This window comes from Neodothiora populina (genome assembly GCF_041146345.1).
Source record: "Neodothiora populina strain CPC 39397 chromosome Unknown canker_contig_11, whole genome shotgun sequence".
NCBI lineage: Eukaryota > Fungi > Ascomycota > Dothideomycetes > Dothideales > Dothioraceae > Neodothiora > Neodothiora populina.
In genome coordinates this window covers 159,556-182,599 of record NW_027191410.1, presented here as the reverse complement: position 1 = coordinate 182,599, position 23,044 = coordinate 159,556, and the positions used below count along the sequence as shown (strand labels likewise).

Below are 23,044 nucleotides of genomic sequence, written 5' to 3'. Positions count from 1 at the left end.
ACAAAAAGTCACCTACCTGGCCTACGAAGTGACAAGTGACGTATGGCTGATATTAGGTCAGAGCATCTCAGGCCACTTGTGGTGGGTGCATTTATTACATGAAGAGAAGAGAGCGCTGCGACGGAGGGTTTTCTCTTGGCGCTCTCCCACTCCGACATCGTCATCTTAGCGCCGAGGGATCATTGATTTCCATTGTCTCCATTCCCTCTTCACTCAGCCACAGTATACCTTACTCGGTGTAGATTAGCCCGCACGATAGGCGGGCCGGGTGTCCTGCTGCATATCGTACTACTGTACGGAGGACAGTCCCGGTGGTCATCACGCTATTGCACCTCACTGCAGGCTGGGTAAAGTACCTATAGTTTTGTAGCTCTAAACACTCTTTTGCTCAAAAGTGGGGGTGTTGCTTTTACATTCTGGTCGCCAGGAACGGACTTTCTTTCTGTTTATTCACTTTGTGGTGTTCCGGGACTATACGTGCGAGTTGGAAACCGTTCAGATTTACAGTAGACACGAAAGTAGAGTGCGGCAGCTCAGCTTTTTGTATATTTACTATAAACTTTACAAGCGGTGACTTTCGCTTTTCGCCCCTCCACTTACCTATTGTACATACGGACGACAAGGCATAGACGAGGACTACTTCACGGGCGGGTCGACACTTCTATACACCAACACAACATGCAGAGCCTTCACAGATGTGCGCCGGTCCTGCGACAACTTCGCGCATCCAACCTCGCCTTCCAGAGAGCAGCAATTGCGCGAAACGCACCCAAGGCCACAACCTCGGTACAGAGACGATGGCAGTCAGCCAATGCGCAAACAAAGAACGAGGCCACCACTGCCGCCTCGACTGACCCTCACATTGACCCACCTTCCGCCGCTGCCGCCAAACAAATCAAGTTCACGTCCGAGTCTTACCCTGAGCTGAAGCGCGATCCTAAATACGCACAACTGACATCCGAGCACGTCGCCTTCTTCAAGCAACTACTCGGCAGCGAATCCGCCGTCCTCGATGGAGTCACCCAAGACGCTGGCGAAGACCTCGAGTCTTACAACTCCGACTGGATGAGAAAGTACAGAGGCCACTCCAACTTGGTCGTGCGACCCGGCAGCACCGAGGAAGTCAGCAAGATCTTGAAGTACTGCAACGACAACATGCTGGCTGTCGTCCCGCAGGGTGGCAACACTGGTCTCGTCGGTGGCTCCGTGCCTGTCTTTGACGAAATCGTCATCAACCTCGCTCGCATGAACGAGATCCGTTCTTTCGACGACGTCTCGGGCATTCTGGTTGCTGATGCTGGAGTCATTCTGGAGGTCGCCGACAACTACCTCGGTGAGCGTAAGCACATCTTCCCTCTCGACCTGGGTGCCAAGGGCTCTTGCCAGATCGGTGGCAACGTCGCCACCAACGCCGGTGGTCTTCGTCTTCTCCGCTATGGTAGCTTGCACGGCAACATCCTCGGAATCGAGGCTGTTCTCCCCGACGGTACCATTGTCGACGACCTCTGCAAGCTTCGCAAGAACAACACCGGCTACGACATCAAGCAGCTCTTCATCGGTGGCGAGGGCACCATCGGCATCATCACCGCAATCTCCATTCTCTGCCCGCAACGCAGCAACGCCACCAACGTGGCATACTTCGGCCTCGAGTCTTTCGAAAAAGTCCAGCAGGCTTTCCGGGAAGCAAAGGGTCAGCTCGGCGAGATCCTGTCTGCTTTCGAGCTCATGGATGGACGTAGTCAGAACCTCTACCACACCGCCAGTGGCAACCGCCTGCCGCTAGAGGCCGAGCACCCCTTCTACTGCTTGATCGAGACTAGCGGCAGCAACAGCGAGCACGATCAGGAGAAGCTCGAGGCATTCCTCGAACACGTCATGGGCGAGGAGATCGTCAGCGACGGCGTCGTCGCCCAGGACCAGACGCAGATCCGCGAGCTATGGGGCTGCAGAGAGGGCGTACCCGAGCACTTGGGCCACTGGGGAGGCGTCTACAAGTACGACCTGTCCATCCCCATCAATGAGCTCTACGCACTCGTCGAGGAGACTCGCGCCAAATTATCCGAAGCCGGCCTCATCGGCGAGACCGACGAGTTCCCAGTCGTCGACGTGGTCGGATACGGCCACATGGGCGATGCAAACCTACATTTGAACGTGCCCGTCAGACGCTACGACAAGACGGTGGAAAAGGCTCTCGAGCCTTTCGTCTACGAGTGGGTCTCCAAGCGTAGTGGCAGTATCAGTGCAGAGCACGGTCTGGGTATCCAGAAGAAGCCGTATATCGGCTACAGCAGGAGCGAGACCATGATTAAGCTCATGAAGCAGATCAAGAGCCTTTATGATCCCGTAAGTGCCACAAACGAAACTCCCATGCAAAGACCAGTTTCAAACTAACGATACTCGCAGAACGGCATCATGAACCCCTACAAGTACATCTAGAGTAGAGAGTTAGACAAGTGATCCAAAAAGAAAGAGGAAAAGACCGAGTCTGCGGCGCATGTACATGACCAAAACAAGACCTATGAACATACAAAAGAAACAAACACCTACCTGTATATCTCCACACTCCCCATAGTTCTTCTCCCTGACCTCAGTGGTTCTCTACGTCCATGCAAGCCCTCGAGCAATCTTTCCGAGATATAGTATATGGTCGGTACTTGAGAAGAAAAGCAGTACATACGGCCACAGGCAGCTGAGAACTGGGCATCCCGTCCGCTCTGCCAGACATAAGCAGTTGACCGGCTGATTAGTACTACGGTGGGTGACCACGTGGGAATCCCAGCTGCTGTATGTTTTCCTTTTGCTTCTTTTACCTTATCTTGCCTTCATCTTTTTGGTTGTTCATGTAGTAGGAAAAGCAGACAAGGTACTGCGTCGAGTCATCTAGCTTTTACCATGTCTTTATTTGATACCATCAGCCTTGAGCAGGCTTACTATCAGCCATGAGCAAGGCTTCTGTTAATCCTAAGTGAGGCTACTGTCAACCGTGAGTGAGTCTACCGTTCGCCGTGAGTGAGTCTTCTGTTGAAATGTGATTGAGTCTTCTGTCAACTATGAGTGATGCTTCTGTTGAAATGTGATGAAGTCTTTTGTCAATTATGAGTGACGCTTCTGTCAACCGTGAGTGATGCTTCTTTCAACCGTGAGCGATGCTTCGGTCAATCATCATCACCCCGGTCCCGACTGAGCTCGGTACAGTGCGAGTCAGAGCTCATCGGCAAAATGATGTATTCACATTGCATTCAGTCAAGCATTATGTTCAAGAACGAAAGGTGTCGTACTGTTCTAAATTCTATTCAGATTAAATACTGACAAACATCCCTCCATAGCAATCTGCCCCCACCAACTCCACCGCCGCCATCATATCCCCAAACTCCTCCTCATCGACAATGTCGGGCAGGAGGATTCCCCTGGTCTCTGCCATGGGGAGGAGGAGTTGGAGATCTCGGTAGTCCTTGTCGTCACCTCGACCTACAAGGGAGGACATCCTCAGCCGCACAAGTTCCTGAATGGTGGCAACGAAACCAGACCGAAACTTGTCAACAGACAGGCTACGTGGGACGAATGGCCCAGGAATCAGCAGCAGCTCGATGGGAATCTGGAAGGAGACCTTGCCCTGAGCCGTTACATCCCAAGTGAAGCTCTCGTCGTTGTGCCGTGCGAATCCTCCTCGACGATTGTCAGCCAACGACACAAAGGCCACCAGAGCATCGGGGCTGACAGCAATGTTAATGTCTTCGGTCTTGCGCTCTGGTGACCCTTGTGCTATCGTGGCGGCTCCTCCGATCAAGATAAAGGCACGAAGGAGGTCGGGAGGCATGAGATTGCAGGCAGCGGCGTAGGCGTCGAGGCACCCTTGTTGTAGATTGGTGAGGGACGACATGGTTGATGGAGGCGATGGATAACTATTGGAGATGTCAGTCAGCTTCGACGAATAAGCAGGCAAGGCAGAGCACAAACATATGTACAAATGCTGGTGGGGCAGATTGCTGGAAGGATGTAGCATAATGAATGTTGATTATGATGTCAAGATAACGATAGAGGTTTCGGTCTAGGTATGCTTGTTAGATGTGTCCGAATAATGATAACTTTCCTGGCTGAAGGTGACTCACAAAATATGTTTTGGCCGAAGTTGAAGAAAGGAAAAGTGAAGGGGACACAAGAGATCTTAATATACCTCACGTTTCCTAGCGTGTCATGGTCACTACAGTCACAATTCAAATGGAAAGTGCTTAAATGGAAGGAACGACCATGCAAGCACGTCCCTACAGACTCGAGTGTTGACACAGATATGCCACCTCAAACGAGGAAGGTGACAAGAGGGCTCACGTGCCAATAGCATTCTTCTTTCGGATTCAGAAGGGCATCCGTAATAGTATTCTTGTTCTACGAGAATTCTATGTCGAGGAAGTGTTTTTGTCACAAGCTTACGACGGCTCATCTATGTCGGATGTATCCATCGAGGTCGTGACTTGATTGGAGCTGATCATTTTTATGCATTTCTGCGAGAACATTGTGAGAAGCTGATGGGTAATGCTGAAGCCAAAAGATGGGTGCCGACAAGATTGTGTTGTTTGTGTGGCGGTACCCATAGAAGTCCGCATTTAGATGATGTGCCCGTCGATATTTCGAATGACGCTCCTTCAGTGGTAGTTGATTATTTGCTCGTTCTCAACTCGGGGTACAGAGGCAGGTCCCAAGGATAGACAGATCTGATCTCCTTCAAGATAGAATCGTACACGCAAAGGGGTTTGCGCACATAGCGGTCCAGCTTTTGTTTCATATATTTGTAATTGCGAGCCTGGATCTTGTTGTCAAGCAGCCACGCGCTTGCAGGTGGCCAGTCCCATATGTTATATCGAATAAAGTTGTGTATGTGCCACTTGGGGCTATTGCCATTTTGGATATTGGTTGTGCACTCTTCTCGCCATTGGTCCAGAAGTGCATTCAGATGGTCCTCGATCCGCGGTATGTAGATTGGCACAAATGAGTCCTTTCGGAATCGGAATGATTCTCCTCTTAGAATTGGCTGACCTTCCTCTATGAGTTTGGATGCTCGGTTTGGGCCGAATCTCTCCTCAGGGTCGTAGTAATACTCTTCTTCGAGCAAGACATGACTGCATGGATAGACATCGGGGGCCTGGATCTTGTTGCAATCGATCGAGAGATGATACAAGCTTTCAGGCCAAAGACGAAGATATAAATTCTCCGGATTAGATGTATGCAACACAAATCGCTTGCGACAAACAAGCCATGTGTCTCGGATTGGCGTGTCGTTTTGATAGCTGCTGGGGCCGATAGCCCATTTGGGATGGGTCTCAATGTATGGATTCTGGCACACGTCCCATTCCTCAGCTATGAGATCCTCAATGACGGGCCCTATCATCCATGAATCGATCAAAAGGTCTATCTCTCGACCTGGCATTGAGTTACTGCCGGACCAATTTGTAGCCGCAACACCGACCAGGATGAAAGGATAATTGTGGCGCTCAAATACAGCAAGCGTATTGTCTATGCAGCCTGCGAAGGGAAATATGTCTCGTTGGTCGGGAGTGCTCTGGTTGAGCTTTGTGGTGTCCATTGTGTTGTGGCTCTCTGGATTTGATATCCTAAGTGGTAGAGTGGTAATTGTACCGTGCTTGTGAGTGTAAGGTATGTTGAAGTTGATGTGTTGAGATGTAGAGACTCTAGCCAGAGGGAGAACAACACAGTGATATATATACTTACTTCTATGACTCCCACTTCATTGGTCTTACATTTAGCTTTTTGATGACCGCGCTTACTCTGTTAGATCGTCAAATGTTACATTTGGCTTTTCATCTTTTCTTAGCTGAGAACGTAGACATGTGAAGGTGATACAAAGCTATTTGGAGTCTGACCAGTCGTCGATTTGGGTATTTACTTTGTGTATGTTGTTATAGGTCAAGGATGAGTCGTATGGTGTCTGTAAAAGTGATTATCTTACGAAAGGCGCACGGGCAATGCTCTGATGCCTAGAAACCAACCTCCAGAGTGCAAATTCGATCGATAAACCAAAGCGGGGGTAATGCTTATTGGAGCCAAAAAATGGGATATGTCCACGGCGGTCGCCAAGGATAGATCAATACCGCTGCTTGACTCCACCTCTGAGACCTTCTCTCCATAGACAGCAGATGCTATGCTCCTCACACCACTTCTGTACCATCCAAGGTCTCAATTCTTGTTTGACTGTCTCCATCTGCACTTGCTGTGGTAGGGGCTGTTCTTCGCGAGACTCAGTGTCTCCGCCTTCGCTGGTCACATCGTTCTCTTTGACTTTCTTGGGCCGACCACGCGGCTTTTTCGTCGGGTGGACGACGCTCGGTCGCTGTAACTCGATTCTAACCCCATTTGCGTTCAGCCAAGCGGTTAGGTCTTCGAGTACGATAGGATCATAGAGTAAAATTTTCTCGTGCCAGCTTGGAGACTTGATGTCCGTAGTTGGTGGCTGTGACTTGAGCATCGTCGTGATGAGGGGGAACAAACCGACCGAAATGGTCGGCCAATCAGCCTGGAGCTGCTTTTCGCTTCTTGGCTTGGTCGCCAGCTGGGCGATCGCAGTGACAGCAGCAGGGTTAGACAGTTCAAGTGTGTTCTGAGCAATAGGAGACTTGCTACGCCGTTTTGGTGGCGAGGGCGGACTAAGAGCTGCGTCTGCGTCGTCAATGTCATCGATTTCGAGGTATGGAAACGAAGAGAGCACAATTGGTTGCGTAGAAGCTGGCTTCTGGAAGCTCGGTTGGCGACGATTGCTTGGGGAGGCGGGAGCGGAAAGTGCATATCCTAAATTCGGGGGTCGGCCTCTAGGTTTGGTGGATACAGGTATTGTTGTTGTGGTTTGCAAAGGCTTGAGGTCTGTGACCGTTTTACGTGGCCTGCCACGAGGCTTTTTAGTTGGCGTCGATGGACTTAGTGGCAATACCATAGATTTCTCTGTAATCGGCTTTGCTGGAGAAGGCGTTTTGCTATCTCTAATAAGGATTGGCTTGGCTATGTTTGCATTCGGATTCAGTATTGCCAGGATGTATCGCGACGTGGAGTGATCCATGGTGTTCTGGCTTTCCGACACAGATGTAACTTCGACATGGGCAGGCAGAGATCCAGGAAGTGGCGTTACATCAGAGATATCGTCAATGTCGACGTAGCCGGAATCGTGAGCCTCGTCCTCCTTTACAGGATCGCTTGGTTGCAGAGCCTCGTCGACCGTGTCATTGCAAAGAGTAGCTTCCGGAATCGCTTCTATTGCCGAAGGCCAGGGCAGGTTCGCATCAACATTCAACGTCGTGGTCACCTGGACCACTTCACCGACGAGCTCAGAAACAACACCATGCGCATACGTGCCGTCCTGAAAGTCTCTAGCAGCAGACAGCCAAAGGTCTCGCTGACCTTGACCAATAGAAATATCAGTGCCGTGCGGTGCTGATGGAACGCGCAAACAACTTGCTGCGCGGAGATGCTCCAAGTTCTGACTACTTCCGGTGTTTTGCGAACTCAAGAAGGCTTCGGACTCTTTCATTGCACGTTGCAGATCACGGAATTCAGTAGGAGACTCCGCCGTTGCAAGCTGACTTGATGTGCCGAAGAGCCACTCCTGGTTCCGCATATTTTTGTGGGCTGTCTCGGGTGATTCGAGTGTCGAAACGATCAAGTTTTGAGCAGCTTTCTTGCTACGCTTTGACGGAGGCTTATCGCCTACTGATTTTCGCTTTACAGACTTGGATGGTGCAGCCTCGCTCATTGTACGACCTTCAAGAGGCAGAGTCGCGGCGGCAACGGCTTCCGCGGTAAAGAAGGACGTGAGCTTGTTGACCTCTTCCGTCTCGGCCAATTCCGAAGGTTTCTGCTGTCGGTATGCTGCAGTAGCGAGTGCAGTGATTGTAAGAGGCTTTTTTGGAGGCTTCTTAGGAGCCTTTGGCTTTGGCTCTTTGGGCACCTTGGGTGCCTTGGGTTGAGGATCTCTTTTCTTCCTTTCTACCTTCTTTTTCGGCTCTGCTTTCTCCTTCGGAGCGGCCTTCTTCCGTGGCTTGGGCGCCGCCTTCTTGACCTTTGTACCCTCATCAAGTATTGGCATGGCGAGGACAGGATCTGCACATGGCTCCTGCTGATTCACAACGGCATTGGCACTGTACGCGAAACTTCCTACTAGATTGCCAAATTCGACTTGCCTCGACAGCATCTCATCAAATTCGGCAGGGTGTACTTGTTCACCAGGCTCATGCAATTTGCCAGATGGAGATCGCTGTAGGATAAGCGAATCCATGCGGTGGTCGACCACCCGTGCAAGCCCTTCCAAGTCTTCCTCGGGACTGGGTTCCTGGTAGGACGGCGGGAGATCGAACTGTGAAGGCGAGATTTGACGCACACCAGGTGCTAGAGCAGGCGCTTCGCTTGGAATTCTACGCGCGTCACTCGTCCCTACGTTCGCAGTCTCATCTACGAAATGTGAAGTATTGTTCGAGTCTGGCTTTACATCATTTTCAGTAGCCCCATATTCCGGTGCTTCACTTCGAGTCACATTTGCATTATTGTGAGCGACTTCCAAGGCCTTGTCAGAAGACTCATTTCCGCTGTTATCGTCGGCGGCGTCTACCAATACTGCTGACTTTGGTCTCCTCCCTCGAGGCTTAACAGTCTTGGTCGATTCTCCAGCATCGGCCTTCGTCTTCCTGACTCTTTTCGCAGGCTGCTTCGATGTCACAGACGCAACATCACCTGACTCGACAGCCTTGGAGACTGCTGTTTTACGAGCTCTCCTGACGATTGCATTTGGCGTGTCAGAGCCGGGGAGTGGTGTTGCCTTCTTGCGACCGCGTTTGGGCGCAGGAGCCGCCGGTATATCATGCAGAGACTCGGCACTGAAGACGTCCTTGTCAAGATCCCCTGGTAGCCCTGCATCGGTCGGCTCTTCCTTTCCAGATATCGTTCCAATGGCTGCGCGCTTCGAGGGCTTCTTCAACTTTCCAGCGGAAGCCACTGTTTTTCCATTGGAAGAGCCAGCCATCTCCACGGGCTCTACGACAGTCTGTAGATCCTGACTTTCGTGAACCGGCGAATGATAGTCCTGATACAATTGCTCTTTAGTCACAAGACTAATAGCGCTCTGGAACCCCACAGGCGCATTCGAGGGAAGAGGAGCCTTCTTCGAGCCAGACTTAGCTTTGAGCGGACCAGAGACCGGCGACCGAGGTGGAATAGATGCCATTGTATTCAACGCGATGCTATGGGTAGCGATCGACCGATTGCGTATCGAGACCCCAACGATGGTCGCGACAACGACGGGGGGCGCCCTGCGCAGGGCCGACTGTGCATACTTGGAGCGCAAGACGCGTGGGATGTGCTGTTGCGCGAGGGAATTCACGACTAGTCACACTGGCATTAGGGTGTCCAAGATGCTGCTACCTGGTGGGCTGTGGTCTCAATGCTCTTATATACCACTGGCGAGGTTCGAGATGGAGTGCTGTATATCATGTATAGGGGCTTTCTTGGCGTGCACGCGGTATGTTTTCCTGTGCCTGGCGGCGTTTCCTTATCGATTTGGCTTTAGTTTCTCCGCAAATTCTAGGTAGATCTACTGTACGAAAGTTCGTTTTTAGTCAAATGACTTTCCGATGAATTGACAAGAAGTTCCCTATGAATAAGTGATGAATTCTTTGTGAACAGGCAATGACTTTCTATTCAATAGGCAAAGACTCTGTAATGAGCAGTTGATGGGGTTTCGATGAACAGTCGATGAGTTTCTTATGACTACTCTCTGAACGGTCAATGACTAAAACGAATCCCTTTGTAAGGTAGGGTACCTTAGTAACAGTAAGGTAGGGTACCTTAGTAACAGTAAGGTAGTGTCCGTGCGAAATGCGGTCATACTATATTATATTCTGTGCCGTGTGCCTGTTACAGGTTTTTTTTTTCCTACGGGTACTAATTATACAAACTAGACAGCATAGCCTTTGTCAGGTAGCAATGATCGAGAGTACCTCAAAGATATCTCACATGGCATCGATGTGTACATGCGCCAGACGAGGGCAATGAAGAAGAGAACGACGGTGTTATGTCAGTGCCTTGGAACTGAGGTCGCAGCGCCTATCAAGAATTGATGTGATCAGATCATGTCCTCCTTTTTTCCTCCCTATGGTCAACGCCAACGCAATGCATAGAAACCTATAAGCATAAAAAAGGTATCAAAATCGGGTCTTTGCCCAAGAGTAGCAGAAAAACATCAAAAGTCGTGCCGAGCTGGCATTCGTTACTGCTCGGTAGTAAGAACCATCTTTTCTCTCTCACTTCTTCTATCCTTGAGACCCTTGCGACTGTGTTTCCGCTCGTTCTCCTCTCTTCTCTTGAGTGCCTTGAGTTCTTCGCTCTTGATCTCACCGGCCTTCTTGACCTGCTGAGGCAAATGCCTATGTCTGTGGATGCGTCTGATCTCAGGCATATGCTTGTATCGCTGGATGAGCGCAGCGTCGTACTCGAGCTGCTGCCTCTGTCTGGCGGATTTGACACCCTGTCTGGACGAGGCGTTTGCGCGCCACAAGCGAATATTTCCGTCGTCGGAGCCAGAAATAACATAGTTGTTGTCCGGTGTCCAAGTGGCCGAGAAGACACGCTGCATGCGCTTGGTGTGGTAGACGTCACGACTATGGCCTTGATTTCGCGACCAGAGGCGGATCGAACGATCGTAAGAGGCCGAGACGAGTTCTTCGCCCGTGGGGCTGAACTCGACGTCCATGACTGCTGCGACGTGGTCTTTGAGCACGTTGAGCGCGCGCTTCAGGTTGCGCATATCAAAGATGTAGATGTTGTGGTCTTCGTTGGCAACGGCGATGTTGAAGGCCTCCATAGGATTCCACGAGAGAGAGTTGGAGGACAGGTTCAGGAATGATCGGTGCAAGGGCGACGAGGTACGCATATCGTAGAAAATCAGAGAGCGGTCGGTCGCTATTGAGGCGAGGATGGAGGTTTCGGTCTGGTTGAAGGCGCAAGCGGTAATGGTATCTATGCTGTTGGGCCATTGGAGGGTTTGGATGGCCGCAGAAGAGGGTCGCGTCAGATCGTAGATTGATATGGCGGACGAGGCAGCGGCGATAGTGGCATCGTGTCTATGCTTTGTGATGGAGGTGAAGGCGTTGGTTCCCAGCCAGGTGGAGAGGGGAGCCGAGTTGGAAGAGGTGTGGTATGGATCGTACATCTTGATCGTGCGGTCTGTTCCTGCCGAGAGCAATTTGTGGTCCTGGGTCCAACACACACTCTTGACGATGTTATCGTGCGCTTGCGTTTGCCACACTTCTTCTCTGCTGGGCAGATCCCACACTTTTATCACACCATCGCCGCTGCCACTTGCGAGTCTTTCCAGCGACTTGGGGTCTTTGGCCATGGTATAGACTCCGTCCACGTGACCTCGTCCCAGGTCTCCCACAAATGGTGCAGCGAACATGCGCTCCATCTTCGTCGCATTCAGTGCGCGAGTGTATTCTCTCGCGCGCTCAAATGGATGCTGAGCAGGATCGAGATTTCGAGGTTGGCGGGCGACATTTGTGCCGGGCGCCTGTATGTCTGCGGCAGACCGAGAAAGTGCTTTGATTTTCTGTAAACATTCATCAGTATGCACGATGCGATTGAGTGTGGAATAACAGATGGAAAACCTACCATGATTGTTGACCTGGCATCAAAACTACAGTAGCAACACCGATAAATCCCAAGAAAATGTTCAGAAGATGGATTCAATTCAAAAGTAAATGCGGAGGTTTGCACCAAACTCCGCAGTCGCGCCAGTCTCGAATGGGAAGGTATGCCAAGACCCTGCACCTGCCTCACTCTTTACTACCAGTATTTACGTTGTTATTGTAATGAAGCAATTCTGTAAGGTTCTTTGATTCCTGAGTCATGATGAGGTAGGGAACTCAATCACAACGTGTATGCTCATCGCGGTCACTGCGATGAGGTAGGAAAGGAAGAGGTAGACGAGCAGCTCCTCGAGCCACAGCCCAAGCCATACATCGACTCCACAAAGACCCTGGATTGCTAGACTTTTGTCGCGCGCAACAACTAAAACTAATTATTATAGAACTTGCTCTATATTCATGGAACTGTCCTGACAGTCCACACAATGTCCACGTGGGTAGAGCAAGTAAGCTCGTCGCATAGGCTGCAGCTAGCGACGACGGCCGTGGTGTCTGGTCTCCTCGTCGGAGGTGCAATTATAGGCTATCAGAACACCAGCCGGCGACACCGAGTCCATGAATTGAAGGATTCCATTCCTGATCCTAAGCAAAAGCATGATATTTTCAAGGTATTGTATTGTTCATAAATTTCGCCTCAGGAGGTAACTGACCAAAGTAAAGATCAACGAATTTGGGGCTGCTGCTGCTGATGGCTCACGAAGTACAAAAGAAGATGAAAGAGGCGCTGCTCTTGCTGCCAGAGCACGTCTGGGTGACTATGACGAAGGTGTGTATTACTGCCTCAGACAAATTATTCAGGTGCTAATGACGATGCAGAGCTTATTCTGGAGCAATTGGCAAGGAACAGGGTCTTTCTGACAGACGAAGGACTCGGTAAACTACGCAAAGCCTTCATAATTGTGGTCGGAGTGGGTGGCGTAGGATCGCATGCAGCGGCGGCTCTCGCAAGATCGGGCGCCGGCAAGATTCGTCTTATCGATTTCGATCAGGTATCTCTTTCGTCTCTGAACAGACATGCAGTCGCTACTCTTGCGGACGTGGGGACGCCCAAAGTGCACTGTTTGCGCAAACGACTGGAGCAGATCGTTCCCTGGACTCACTTTGATTGCCGAAACGAGCTGTTCAGTGGTGCGACAGCGGAGTCACAACTGGCGCCATGGACTTCGGACGGACAAGCACCAGACTTTGTGGTAGATGCTATTGACAACATCGACAGCAAAGTTGATCTCCTGGCCTATTGCCACAAGCACAACATCAAAGTGATTTCTTCAATGGGCGCCGGATGTAAATCTGATCCCACACGTGTATTCATCGGCGACATTTCTTCCAGCACAGACGATCCTCTATCGCGATCGACCCGACGCCGACTGCGCATGAGAGGGATCAAGGAAGGCATTCCTGTGGTCTACTCTCAGGAAAAGACTGGACCAGGCAAAGCGCAACTCTTGCCTCTGCCCGAAGAAGAATACAAGAAGGGCGATGTCGGCGAGTTGAGCGCCTTGCCAGATTTCAGAGTCAGGATCTTACCTGTCCTTGGTACAATGCCTGCAGTATTCGGTTTGTGCGTTGCCAATCATGTCATGCTTTCCATCAGTGGCTACCCTCACGAATACTTGCCCAGCAAGTCAAGGGACAAGCTATATGATGGCATCCTCTCTGGACTTCAGGGCAACGAAGAAAGGCTCGTAAGAGCGCAGGGCGGAGATCCTCTTGGTCTGAAAATCGCAGTCACACACGACGACGTCGGCTACATGGTCGAAGAAGTCTATCGTGGCAGAAGTGTCGTCAGCGGACTATCAACCAGACTCAGTCTTTTGAGGTGGAAAAAGCCCGAGACTGGGTTCGTAGACAACTCTATTCAAGGTCAAAGGGTCTCCAACTTGAAGCTTGGCGACCTGGTTCTCATGACGAAAGACGAAGCTCAAAGACATGAGAAGGAAGTTCTCAAGGGCGACAAAACCGTGGAAGATCTGTATGATGAAAAGGTCCGAAAGCTGGTCGAGGCGAGGATGAATGAGGAGAGATTGTACAGGGCACAGCGATAGATGTGTAACAGCAGCATATATTTGATACCACCATACCACATCTGCAAAAGATGCACAATAATTCTGCTTGGATTAATGGTCCGATACACGCGAGATATATAGCAAGCGCAAAAGAGGGCGACCCTGTCCGCTTTGCTATGCGATGCTTGTGATCAGCTGCGCAAGACCATGAGCTCAAAATCTTGATGCTCAAGACATGTAGTGGCTTCAAATCGACATGATCTGATAACTACACTGTATACCTATAAGCGTGTTCGCTCTCGTCGCTCATGCGTATACGGTTTGCTCAAAACGACTGCGCAGTAACTATTGTGGCAACAGCACGTACCTAAGGCATGGAGCATACCATGCACAGACCAAAGTTTCTCCACATGAACCTCGGTCGGTCCTGCATGCAAATGCCGACGTCACACGCTATAAACAATTCCCGATTGGTATAAGTCATCCATTAGACACAGTACGATACTGTGGGCGCATCCGGATATATGTCCTAAGGAGGCGCTTGACCTCGCAGCTGAACTACCGCACCGCTCGCCGCTTCCTCTATCACCGCACGAAATACCGTAGTAGTAGCAAGACTCGAGCTCGAGGCGCAACCTGAGCAGGAACAAAGCAACCCCACCTTACCACCCAAACCCAATTTGACCTCCTGCCGGTTCATACCAGCGGAACGGTAGAATATAGGACTGCATACGGAAGCCGTCACCACGTCGAAATAGACTGGTCACGATGCTCGAATTTCGGACTGCCGGGTTCAATCCATACAGCGTCAAGTACTCGCCGTTCTACGACAACCGGCTGTGCGTTGCGGCAGGTGCCAATTTTGGATTAGTCGGGAATGGTCGTCTGTACATCCTCTCCCTCACCGCCAACGGGCCGGTGTGCGAACGATACTTTGAGACGCAGGACTGCCTCTTTGACACATGCTGGTCGGAAGCACACGAGAATCAGGTCTTGACGGCCGGAGGGGATGGCAGCATCAAGTTATTCGACATTGCCCTACCGGATGCGCAATTTCCTGTAGCGCAATGGAAGGAACACGGACGAGAGGTCTTCAGTGTCAACTGGAATTTGGGTCACAAAAACACATTCTTAAGTTCAAGTTGGGACGGCACAGTCAAGATATGGGATCCACAAGGCAGCGACATGAGCTTGTCGACCCTGCCCATCCACAGTTGTGTATACAGCGCACAATTCTCTCCACATAATCCGGAAATGATCACTGCGGTTTCGAGAGACTCACACCTGAGAATCTTTGACTTGCGAACGCCCGCGAGCGCCAGCAATCATCTAACTCTAGCCATCCCCATCCACGCCCCTCCTAAAAGGATGCCTGGTGTTACGATGCCTGTCGCAGGCGCCATGGGTCCGACGGAGTGCTTGACTCACGATTGGAATAAATACAGAGACACCATCGTTGCCACTGCGGGTGTCGATGGCGCAATCCGCGTCTTCGACATCCGGAATCCCGGTGCCGGACCGATTTCTGTCCTCGGTGGTCATGACTATGCAGTCAAGAAAGTTGCCTGGAGTCCTCATCTATCTGATGTCTTGCTTTCGGCAAGTTACGATATGACGTGTCGAGTGTGGACGGACGGGAGCGCTACGGGAGTAGGCGGAGCAGGTATGGGCGGTAAGGAGCTGGGCCGTATGGAGGGACATACAGAGTTCGCCATGGGCGCCGATTGGTGCTTGTTTGGCGCTGAGGGCTGGTGTGCTACATGCGCCTGGGACGAGAGAGTCCTGATATGGGACGTGAGGGAATTCATGAGAAGTTGAGCAGGCTTTCTGAATTATCACAATTCCCCAGCGACCCTCTGCGCCTTCAAGCGCCATGAATTACGACTGTTCAGCATGGCCTTGATCTCCTAGGAGAGGTCCGACCTTGACGGCTGCATGGTGCCACGAGCGATCGTCTAGAGATCGATGAATTCTGATTTCCGCACTTTCTTCCCAATAGTCGCACTCATCTTACTGGGCAGAATAGCATCACTTGCATACCGCTATTCGAGCCATTTCGCGGTCGATCTGAAACGACAGGAGTCAGCCATTGAGCAAGCAGTTAGACCTCCCTAGCCTTTCTCTCTTGGGCTTTCTCCAGAGACGAAATCACGGCTCGGCGCCATCGATACTACATAGCACATGTCATGCCTCCTGATCACCCAGCGAATCGACACTCGATCCTCCACATCGCAGAGGCCTTGCAAATCCACACTTGGCGAATCGTTCACGGGGAAAGCCAGCACTATTCCGACGACCGGACGAAACGATGATTCGATGCTTCGGTCTGTCCAATCGAGCATCCTCTTCCAGAAGGCAGCTATATGCAGATAATGTAGCCAATCAGCAATCTACCACTGTCGTTCAGCCTGCAATTCTCGGACTCGGATGCGATCGAGCTGTTTTAGACGCCGAGAATCATGTACATAGATTTCAACGCAGAGATCGTCAATGCAAGCAAGCGTGCATATCGCGACAAAGCTGCTCAATGGCCGTTCATTGTGACTAACAGCATTCATATTGTACTAGTGAGGTCGATGAGTCTTTCCGTGAGTAGAGATTATATCGCTGAGGAAGGAAGCGTGCTGGGATAAGACCACCCGATGTATCTTATTCCGTTCGCTTGATCCGGATTGTTAAAAGGAGAGTTGCGCGTAAGGAGGAGGTACAGTACACTTTTGGACTGCTCACCTTCAATCAGTCTTGGAATGGATGCGGTAGAAAAGCTGGATGAAGCAAGAGTCTTTATTTGTGTTTATCAGTTCAGAAAGTCATATTTTGTAAGTTTTTTTTTTCCTATGTAATTGAAGAGAAATCAAACAAATTCTACATTTGCAAGAAATTGTAAATTTTGCTTTGCAACTTAAGTTCGAGAAGAAGAGAGGAACAAGAAGAGAAATCTAAAGTGCTAAAACAGAAGTATGCCGCTTCGACGTACTGTACATATTAAGTGTGCAGTCCAAGCGGATTATTAGTATTTTTTGCCAAATGTGAGGGTTGCGCGAGATAGGACCATCCTCGGATGCGAGCGATTGCCGAAACGTGAACACTGGTCATGGCGCGAACAAATGCTTACGAGGGCGTTGTTGCATCGACAACGACCTTTGTTTCCTCGCTGGGTTTGTCGCTAGTATCTGCAGTCGTTGGCGTCTCTGGCGATGTCGCTACTGCTGTCGAGGCTGCCGGCGTCTCCGTCTTGTTTTCGATGCCAGCAGAAGCACCAAGTCGAGCGTTCTGCAATTCTTTTCGCAGCAGAGCCATCTCTGCATCCTTTTGCTTGAGCAACTCGTCGTGTCGCAGTCGCTCCTGCTGTAAGAGCTTGATGTAGTCTATGGCGCTCTCGACTGTTGCGGCTTTTGAGCTTGCGTTCTTGCTCTCTGCACTCGCTGTCTTGGGCCCAGCAGCGGTCTTGTCGTTGTCGCCACCGTCTGCTTCGTCCTCCATGGCGTTGTCGTCGTCAGTCTTGTCTGATGAGCCGTTCGCGGATTTGGCCTTTTTTGGCAACAGAGCTTGCATCTCCTTCAGGGCATCGTTGATCCTGTTTCGACGGCCTTGTTCGGCAATCTTGTGAGATGTCCGTTTCGACGTCAGGCCTGATGACAAAGACTCAGGATAGGTCACGCCAGGCAGTAAAGTGCCTTCTAGTATATGCGTATAATTAGACTTTGAAGCCAGCAATAGAGCTTGCTGTGATTCGTTGAGTTTTGCTGCATAGCATGGTCAGTGTTGTAGATGAGAACAAGATGGCACAAAGCAACATACCTCCTTCCGGGAGTAAAGGCTTGATGCTGGGGCTGATCTTCGGTCTGATGGCCGGACTGATCAAAGGGCCCCCAATGCTGCCACGCTTCTTGCCAATTTTAGCAACAGGCTTCGTTTCTCCTTTACGGGCCGGTGTCATCAATGGTGTCGAAGATGCCATGATGCTGGGGCTTGCATTGGTTGAACCCATGGAAAGTGCCGAAAGTGGAGTGCTACCAGGAGCCAGCTTTGGTGTTTTCCTGGCGCTGAGACGTGGAGTAGCATCCGCGGATACACACGGTCCGCTTTTCACAATCCTGTCCATCAGAGGAGCCGGAGGCTGCGTATTGGCGGCGGGCGGCAGAACAAAGTCATCCAACATGATCGAATCGTCATGCGACTGGGGTGTTTCCTGGGGTGTATGGGACGCAGAGGTACTTCCGTTCGGCTTCGGCTTTAGTTTCTGCGACGGCCGCAGTGACATGAGTGACGCTGGGGTCGCTGGAGCGCCGGCTTTGCCGTTCACCATAGCTGAAGCGGGAGCAGAACGGATCTGGGGCAGTAGGGCAGGTGACTGTTTTGCAGACAGAGGTCGCGGTGGAGGACCCATGAGAGACTCGGAGAGTGATTCGGGTGAGATTGATTCCGTGCCAGAACTGTCAACAAATTGGGCATTTCGCAGAAGACCAGCAGAGAGTGGTTGGCTTTGTTGCGCCTCTCGCAGAACACTATCCATCTCCTTGATTGGGATGACCGATGAGAGATGGGTAGCTCTGCGCTTTGACTGAGCTTTCACTATAGGGGACTGGCGCACACGTGCTTGGGGACCAGTCGAGCGAGGCGGCTGCATCTTTCTTGTGCTTTTCCGAGGCATGTCAGTGAAGGATGCACCGTTGTCAGCCATGTCAATATCGGCATTGAGATCGATGGGCGAGGTGGCAACAGAACTAGGCGCAGTGTTGGAATGTGCTTGGTAAGATTGCATCTGAGATGGTTGGTGGGATCCGTTTTGAGCCTGCAGGGCGGGGGATGTCAAGGGACTGAAGTAGGCGCCAGGGACGGTATACTGAGGAATGGGCTGGAACTGCGAATCCTGCGGAGTGACAGCAGGAGACACGAGCGGCGTGAAGGACATAGCATTATCGTTCTTCAACTGATAATGTTGTTCCAAAAAGGAGCGTGTCTGGGGGTCCATCTGCTGCTGTAGATACCGCCCTGGATTCCCGTGCATTTCATAACTGTTCGGAGTCGGAGGCACATGCTGAGGCGTATGGTAGACGTTTGCGGCATGATATGGAGAGGGTTGGTGCTGCTGTTGTTCGTGATGCGACCAGGAATTAGGCGCATCCGCTTGTTGATCTACATGTCCAGCAAGACTGTCGTGGACTCCCTGACCAGTACGGTCGCTACTCATATTGGCACTCAAGTCATGCTGGGCGAGGTTCAAGGAAAGATCAAACGATTCGGCCGCGAAGTCGTGGATCATGTCGCTTGGGTCGAAGACTCGCGCGTTGGACGGCTGTGGGGTTTGTCCGGCATTGTTCTCCACGGAAAATTGTCGCTGCTGCTGCTGCTGCTCCTGTTCATGGGCGGTGGGCGAGAAAGCGGTCAAGTCAAGTTCACCAATGTCTAAGAAGCTGGAAAAGTCCATATCCTGCATGGAACCCATGACGTCCATCTGTTCTACGTCGGCCCATTGCAGCGACTGCTCGCCTGACGCTTGGCTCATGTCCGGATGTATTGAAATGGTACTGAGGCTGAGGGGCCGCAGGTGGCTATAGGCACCCAGCGGGTTGACACCTTGGGCTCAGCGCATCGACGGAGTAATTTGTACCTGTCAACTGAAGTCGCGCCGCGGGATGTACGAGCGGGCGGACGACTACACAAAAGAGACGGGTTTGTTCAAGAGTTCTTCGACCGAGAGATGTGTTGACTATACAGATGCTCTGTATGATGCTCTGTATATACGTTGTGCTTGCGACGACAAAGATAAAAGACTATTTTTGTGAGTCGAAACGAGCGTCGCAGACACAAGTCAAGAAGTGCGCATACCGTTTAGACCACGCTACTGTAGAGGGATCTGAGGATGCGCATGTGGGGGGAGACACGGGTGATACTCAGGCAACATTTCCGCGGTCCGACATGTGCTGTACGGAATGATCCGTATGACCAGAGACTTTCTTCGCTCTTCTCTTAGTCTTACCTTACTTCAGGTTACTTAGCCGAGGCCAACGAATCTATGGTAGATTGGCTGATCCATGCGAACTCTGCCGATATAGGCAGACCGATAATTAAGTCGTTCTTGATCTCTCCGAATCTACGAATATCGTACACGTACGGAGGCAGAGTTGTATGCCCCACCACAGTCCGCGGAACAATCTTGCGCATTCGTGGGGCACGGTGCATATCACATCCACAGAGGGCGTTCATTCATCCCACATCTGGTCATCCATCAGACAGGGTCCGTCCGCCTGCGAAGCGGTCGTACGCTGGCTTTTACAGTGGGGTAAACGACATGCAGTACTAGATCATCTAAAGAGACGTCCTCGTATACGGATTACTGCATGTTGCGAGCGGAACTCGAGCCTTGTGCTTGTGCCGCGCGTGGCAGCATCACTGGAGTAGCTTTACTACTGTCGCAGAGTTCCTCTGCACAAAGTTCGCCTTTTAGGCTATGGGCCAGGATTCGTACGCGGGTTTACTGTCCTTGACTACCTACTATCGCAAGTGCATACTGCTATCTGTAGCTACAGTATGCTTTGTACGCCTGGATGGTGGGATCTCGGCAGCAATGGCAACTTTAATCAAGTTTTGATGGGTGTGCTGTTTCCTAATCTACTTCACTTTCGTGCATGATTTCCCAAGCTTGCGTGTTGCTCTAGTCCGATGCTACTTCAGATTGCGGGATAATGTTATTCCAGCGCATATCATAACGGCGCTTTGCTTATAAGAAGGAGGGGTCCTCTTTTCGTGAACTGCGTAACACACAGTCAGCGTGCTGGATATTCCAGCTCACCGAGGCCATGACGTCCAATAAGTTCAACCATCTCCCGTTGGCAACCAACAAGCCATTGGACTGCGCTCTCACGGTATGTGCGAAACAACGACCATCTTATCTGTGATTTGCGATGATTGACAGCCTCATAGGGCAACGCCCTTCTCAACTCGCCCTACTTGAACAAGGGCAGTGCTTTCACAGTTGAGGAGAGAGAGAAGTTCGAGCTCAGTGGTCTGCTGCCTACCGCCATAGATACTTTAGACACCCAGACCCGGCGTGCATATGCGCAGTACTCGACCAGACCCAGTGATCTAGCAAAAAACACATTTCTTTCGTCACTTCAGTATCAGAACCAAGTTCTCTTTTACAAGGTGAACGGCGCCGAGGATCTGTGTTGAGAGTGGTAGGCCTTTGACTAACTTGCCCCGCAGGTCATACAAACACATCTGCGTGAGATGTTCCCCGTTGTGTATACTCCCACTGAGGGAGACGCAATAAGCGACTACTCAAGGGTTTTCAGGCGCCCAGAAGGGTGTTTTCTGAGCGTGAACCAGCCCGAGAAAGTCGAGCAAGACATTTCGCAGTGGGGTTCATCCGATGATATCGATCTTATCGTTGTCAGTGATGGCGAACAGATATTAGGCATTGGAGATCAGGGTGTGGGAGGCATCCTAATCTCGGTCGCAAAGCTTGTTCTGTATACCTTGTGCGCTGGAATACACCCACATAGAACATTACCAGTTGTCCTCGACTGCGGAACAAACAACGAGAAGTTGCTGAAGGATGATCTTTATCTAGGCAACCGTCACGAACGAGTCAGGGGTGAGAAGTATGACAAACTTGTCAACACCTTCATTCAAGCAGCAAGGAAGAAGTATCCCAAGGCATATATCCATTTTGAAGACTTTGGCCTGCCAAATGCCCGGAGGATTCTCGACAAGTATACCCCTCAGATCGCTTGCTTTAATGATGATGTTCAAGGCACGGGTGCCGTCACGCTAGCAGCAATTTACGCTGCTTTGAAAGTCGCCCAGCTGGATATGAAGGACGTCCGGATTTTGATGTATGGAGCAGGAACCGCAGGCACAGGCATTGCGGATCAGGTTGCTGATGCAATAGCTGAGGAGGCTGACGTACACAAGGATGAAGCCATCAAGCAAATCTGGTATGTGCTGGTAGACACATTGCCAAGATCTCGACGGACCAGCTAACAAATCGTAGGTGCGTCGACAAACCAGGCGTTCTGCTCGAGTCGATGAAGGACGACCTTACTCCCGCTCAGCATCCGTATGCCAGACCAGATTCGGAGTGGACCAATAAAAAGCACGATGACCTCCTCGGAGTTGTTAAAGAGGTCAAGCCACATATTCTCATCGGCACCTCGACAAAGCCCAAGGCTTTCACCGAAGAGGTTGTGAAGGAAATGGCAAAGCATACCGAACGTCCTATCATTTTCCCTCTTTCGAATCCGACTAAGCTTCATGAAGCCAACCCGGCAGACATCTTCAAGTGGACCGAGGGTAAAGCCCTGATTGCCACAGGTTCTCCTTTTGATCCCGTTGAGCATAACGGAACCAAATATGAGGTCGCCGAATGCAACAATAGCACGACGTTCCCTGGCATAGGACTTGGGGCGGTCTTGTCGCGTACCAAGCTCTTGTCGCCGCCGTTGATTGTGGCTGCTGTGAAGGCTCTTGCAGCTCAAGCTCCTGCTCTACAAGACTCAAATGCAGGACTTTTGCCCGATATCGCTGATGTCAGAGAAATCAGCGTCAAGATTGCCGCCGCCGTGATCAAGAAAGCGGTAGAAGAGAAGCTAGCGCAACAAGAAGGAATCCCAGACAACGACAAAGAGCTTGACGAGTGGATCCGAGCACAGATGTGGGATCCCGAGTATAGAGAGCTTCGAAAGGTCGAACCTAGTCAAGCAAGTCCTGAGGCGAAAGGCGAGGCTGGCAGTAAAGGCGGCACCAAGAAGCACTAAGTAGCAGTTGCCACGTCGACCGTAATATGTCATACCAGGACCAATAGCAGGTGAAATGAACAGACCTGATTTAATGATTATCTTTACACCCACGTTAGTGAGAAAGGAGGCAAACTTGGATGTCTTTCGTAAGGTACGATAGACACAACTCAGACATGAACACTATCCTTCCTCATGTTAGAAAGAGACCTGTTTAGTCGTCTTACGCAAGCTCATAATTGTGTACTTGTAAACCACGTAGCGACAGCATGATACTGTGAATGGAAAGCTGCTTTTCTGATACATCGTGTGTTCACTTATTGAGTCAAACGTCACAAACTCACGGTACCTCAGATAGATACTAAAAAATCAGAGGCATCCCAGCTCGTGGATCGTAGAAGTTGTGCTACGATATCTGTGTTACCTAAGTAGGGTAGAAGTTGACGGGCATGCTGGACAGGTAGATATCTGTTGCCTCCGGTAGTGGGCCGTGCGCCAATTTTAGATGCCAAGATCTGTACTGACTTCTGGCGGTAACTCCAAACAATAATTCCTTAATTATTGACTTTGCTGTAGATAAATCCACTGCGTAATTCCATTGCTC

At 50.8% G+C, this 23,044-nt stretch overlaps 8 protein-coding genes across 8 annotated transcripts; 4 read left to right on the top strand and 4 right to left on the bottom strand.

The window, feature by feature from the left end:
• Positions 1-678: 678 nt before the first annotated feature.
• On the top strand, positions 679-2,436 carry AAFC00_000342 (uncharacterized protein; the record flags this gene model as incomplete). The annotated part of the gene is made up of 2 exons (XM_069343050.1): positions 679-2,343; positions 2,404-2,436. The coding sequence occupies 2 exons, from the start codon at positions 679-681 to the stop codon at positions 2,434-2,436; spliced, it is 1,698 nt and encodes a 565-aa protein (XP_069200163.1).
• Positions 2,437-3,298: 862 nt separating this feature from the next.
• On the bottom strand, positions 3,299-4,003 carry AAFC00_000341 (uncharacterized protein; the record flags this gene model as incomplete). The annotated part of the gene is made up of 2 exons (XM_069343024.1): positions 3,299-3,902; positions 3,966-4,003. 2 exons carry the CDS (start codon positions 4,001-4,003, stop codon positions 3,299-3,301), a joined length of 642 nt encoding a protein of 213 aa, XP_069200162.1.
• A 2,094-nt stretch (positions 4,004-6,097) lies between these two features.
• On the bottom strand, positions 6,098-9,217 carry AAFC00_000340 (uncharacterized protein; the record flags this gene model as incomplete). Its single annotated transcript, XM_069343000.1, has 1 exon — positions 6,098-9,217. One exon carries the CDS (start codon positions 9,215-9,217, stop codon positions 6,098-6,100), a length of 3,120 nt encoding a protein of 1,039 aa, XP_069200161.1.
• Positions 9,218-10,258: 1,041 nt separating this feature from the next.
• On the bottom strand, positions 10,259-11,661 carry AAFC00_000339 (uncharacterized protein; the record flags this gene model as incomplete). The annotated part of the gene is made up of 2 exons (XM_069342988.1): positions 10,259-11,596; positions 11,659-11,661. The coding sequence occupies 2 exons, from the start codon at positions 11,659-11,661 to the stop codon at positions 10,259-10,261; spliced, it is 1,341 nt and encodes a 446-aa protein (XP_069200160.1).
• Positions 11,662-12,118: 457 nt separating this feature from the next.
• On the top strand, positions 12,119-13,738 carry AAFC00_000338 (uncharacterized protein; the record flags this gene model as incomplete). Its single annotated transcript, XM_069342978.1, has 3 exons — positions 12,119-12,301; positions 12,354-12,459; positions 12,510-13,738. 3 exons carry the CDS (start codon positions 12,119-12,121, stop codon positions 13,736-13,738), a joined length of 1,518 nt encoding a protein of 505 aa, XP_069200159.1.
• Positions 13,739-14,467: 729 nt separating this feature from the next.
• On the top strand, positions 14,468-15,517 carry AAFC00_000337 (uncharacterized protein; the record flags this gene model as incomplete). Its single annotated transcript, XM_069342966.1, has 1 exon — positions 14,468-15,517. One exon carries the CDS (start codon positions 14,468-14,470, stop codon positions 15,515-15,517), a length of 1,050 nt encoding a protein of 349 aa, XP_069200158.1.
• A 1,293-nt stretch (positions 15,518-16,810) lies between these two features.
• AAFC00_000336 (uncharacterized protein) lies at positions 16,811-19,208 on the bottom strand (the record flags this gene model as incomplete). The annotated part of the gene is made up of 2 exons (XM_069342957.1): positions 16,811-17,445; positions 17,501-19,208. The coding sequence occupies 2 exons, from the start codon at positions 19,206-19,208 to the stop codon at positions 16,811-16,813; spliced, it is 2,343 nt and encodes a 780-aa protein (XP_069200157.1).
• A 1,294-nt stretch (positions 19,209-20,502) lies between these two features.
• Positions 20,503-22,461, top strand: AAFC00_000335 (uncharacterized protein; the record flags this gene model as incomplete). Its single annotated transcript, XM_069342948.1, has 4 exons — positions 20,503-20,568; positions 20,627-20,848; positions 20,909-21,642; positions 21,699-22,461. The coding sequence occupies 4 exons, from the start codon at positions 20,503-20,505 to the stop codon at positions 22,459-22,461; spliced, it is 1,785 nt and encodes a 594-aa protein (XP_069200156.1).
• Positions 22,462-23,044: the final 583 nt, after the last annotated feature.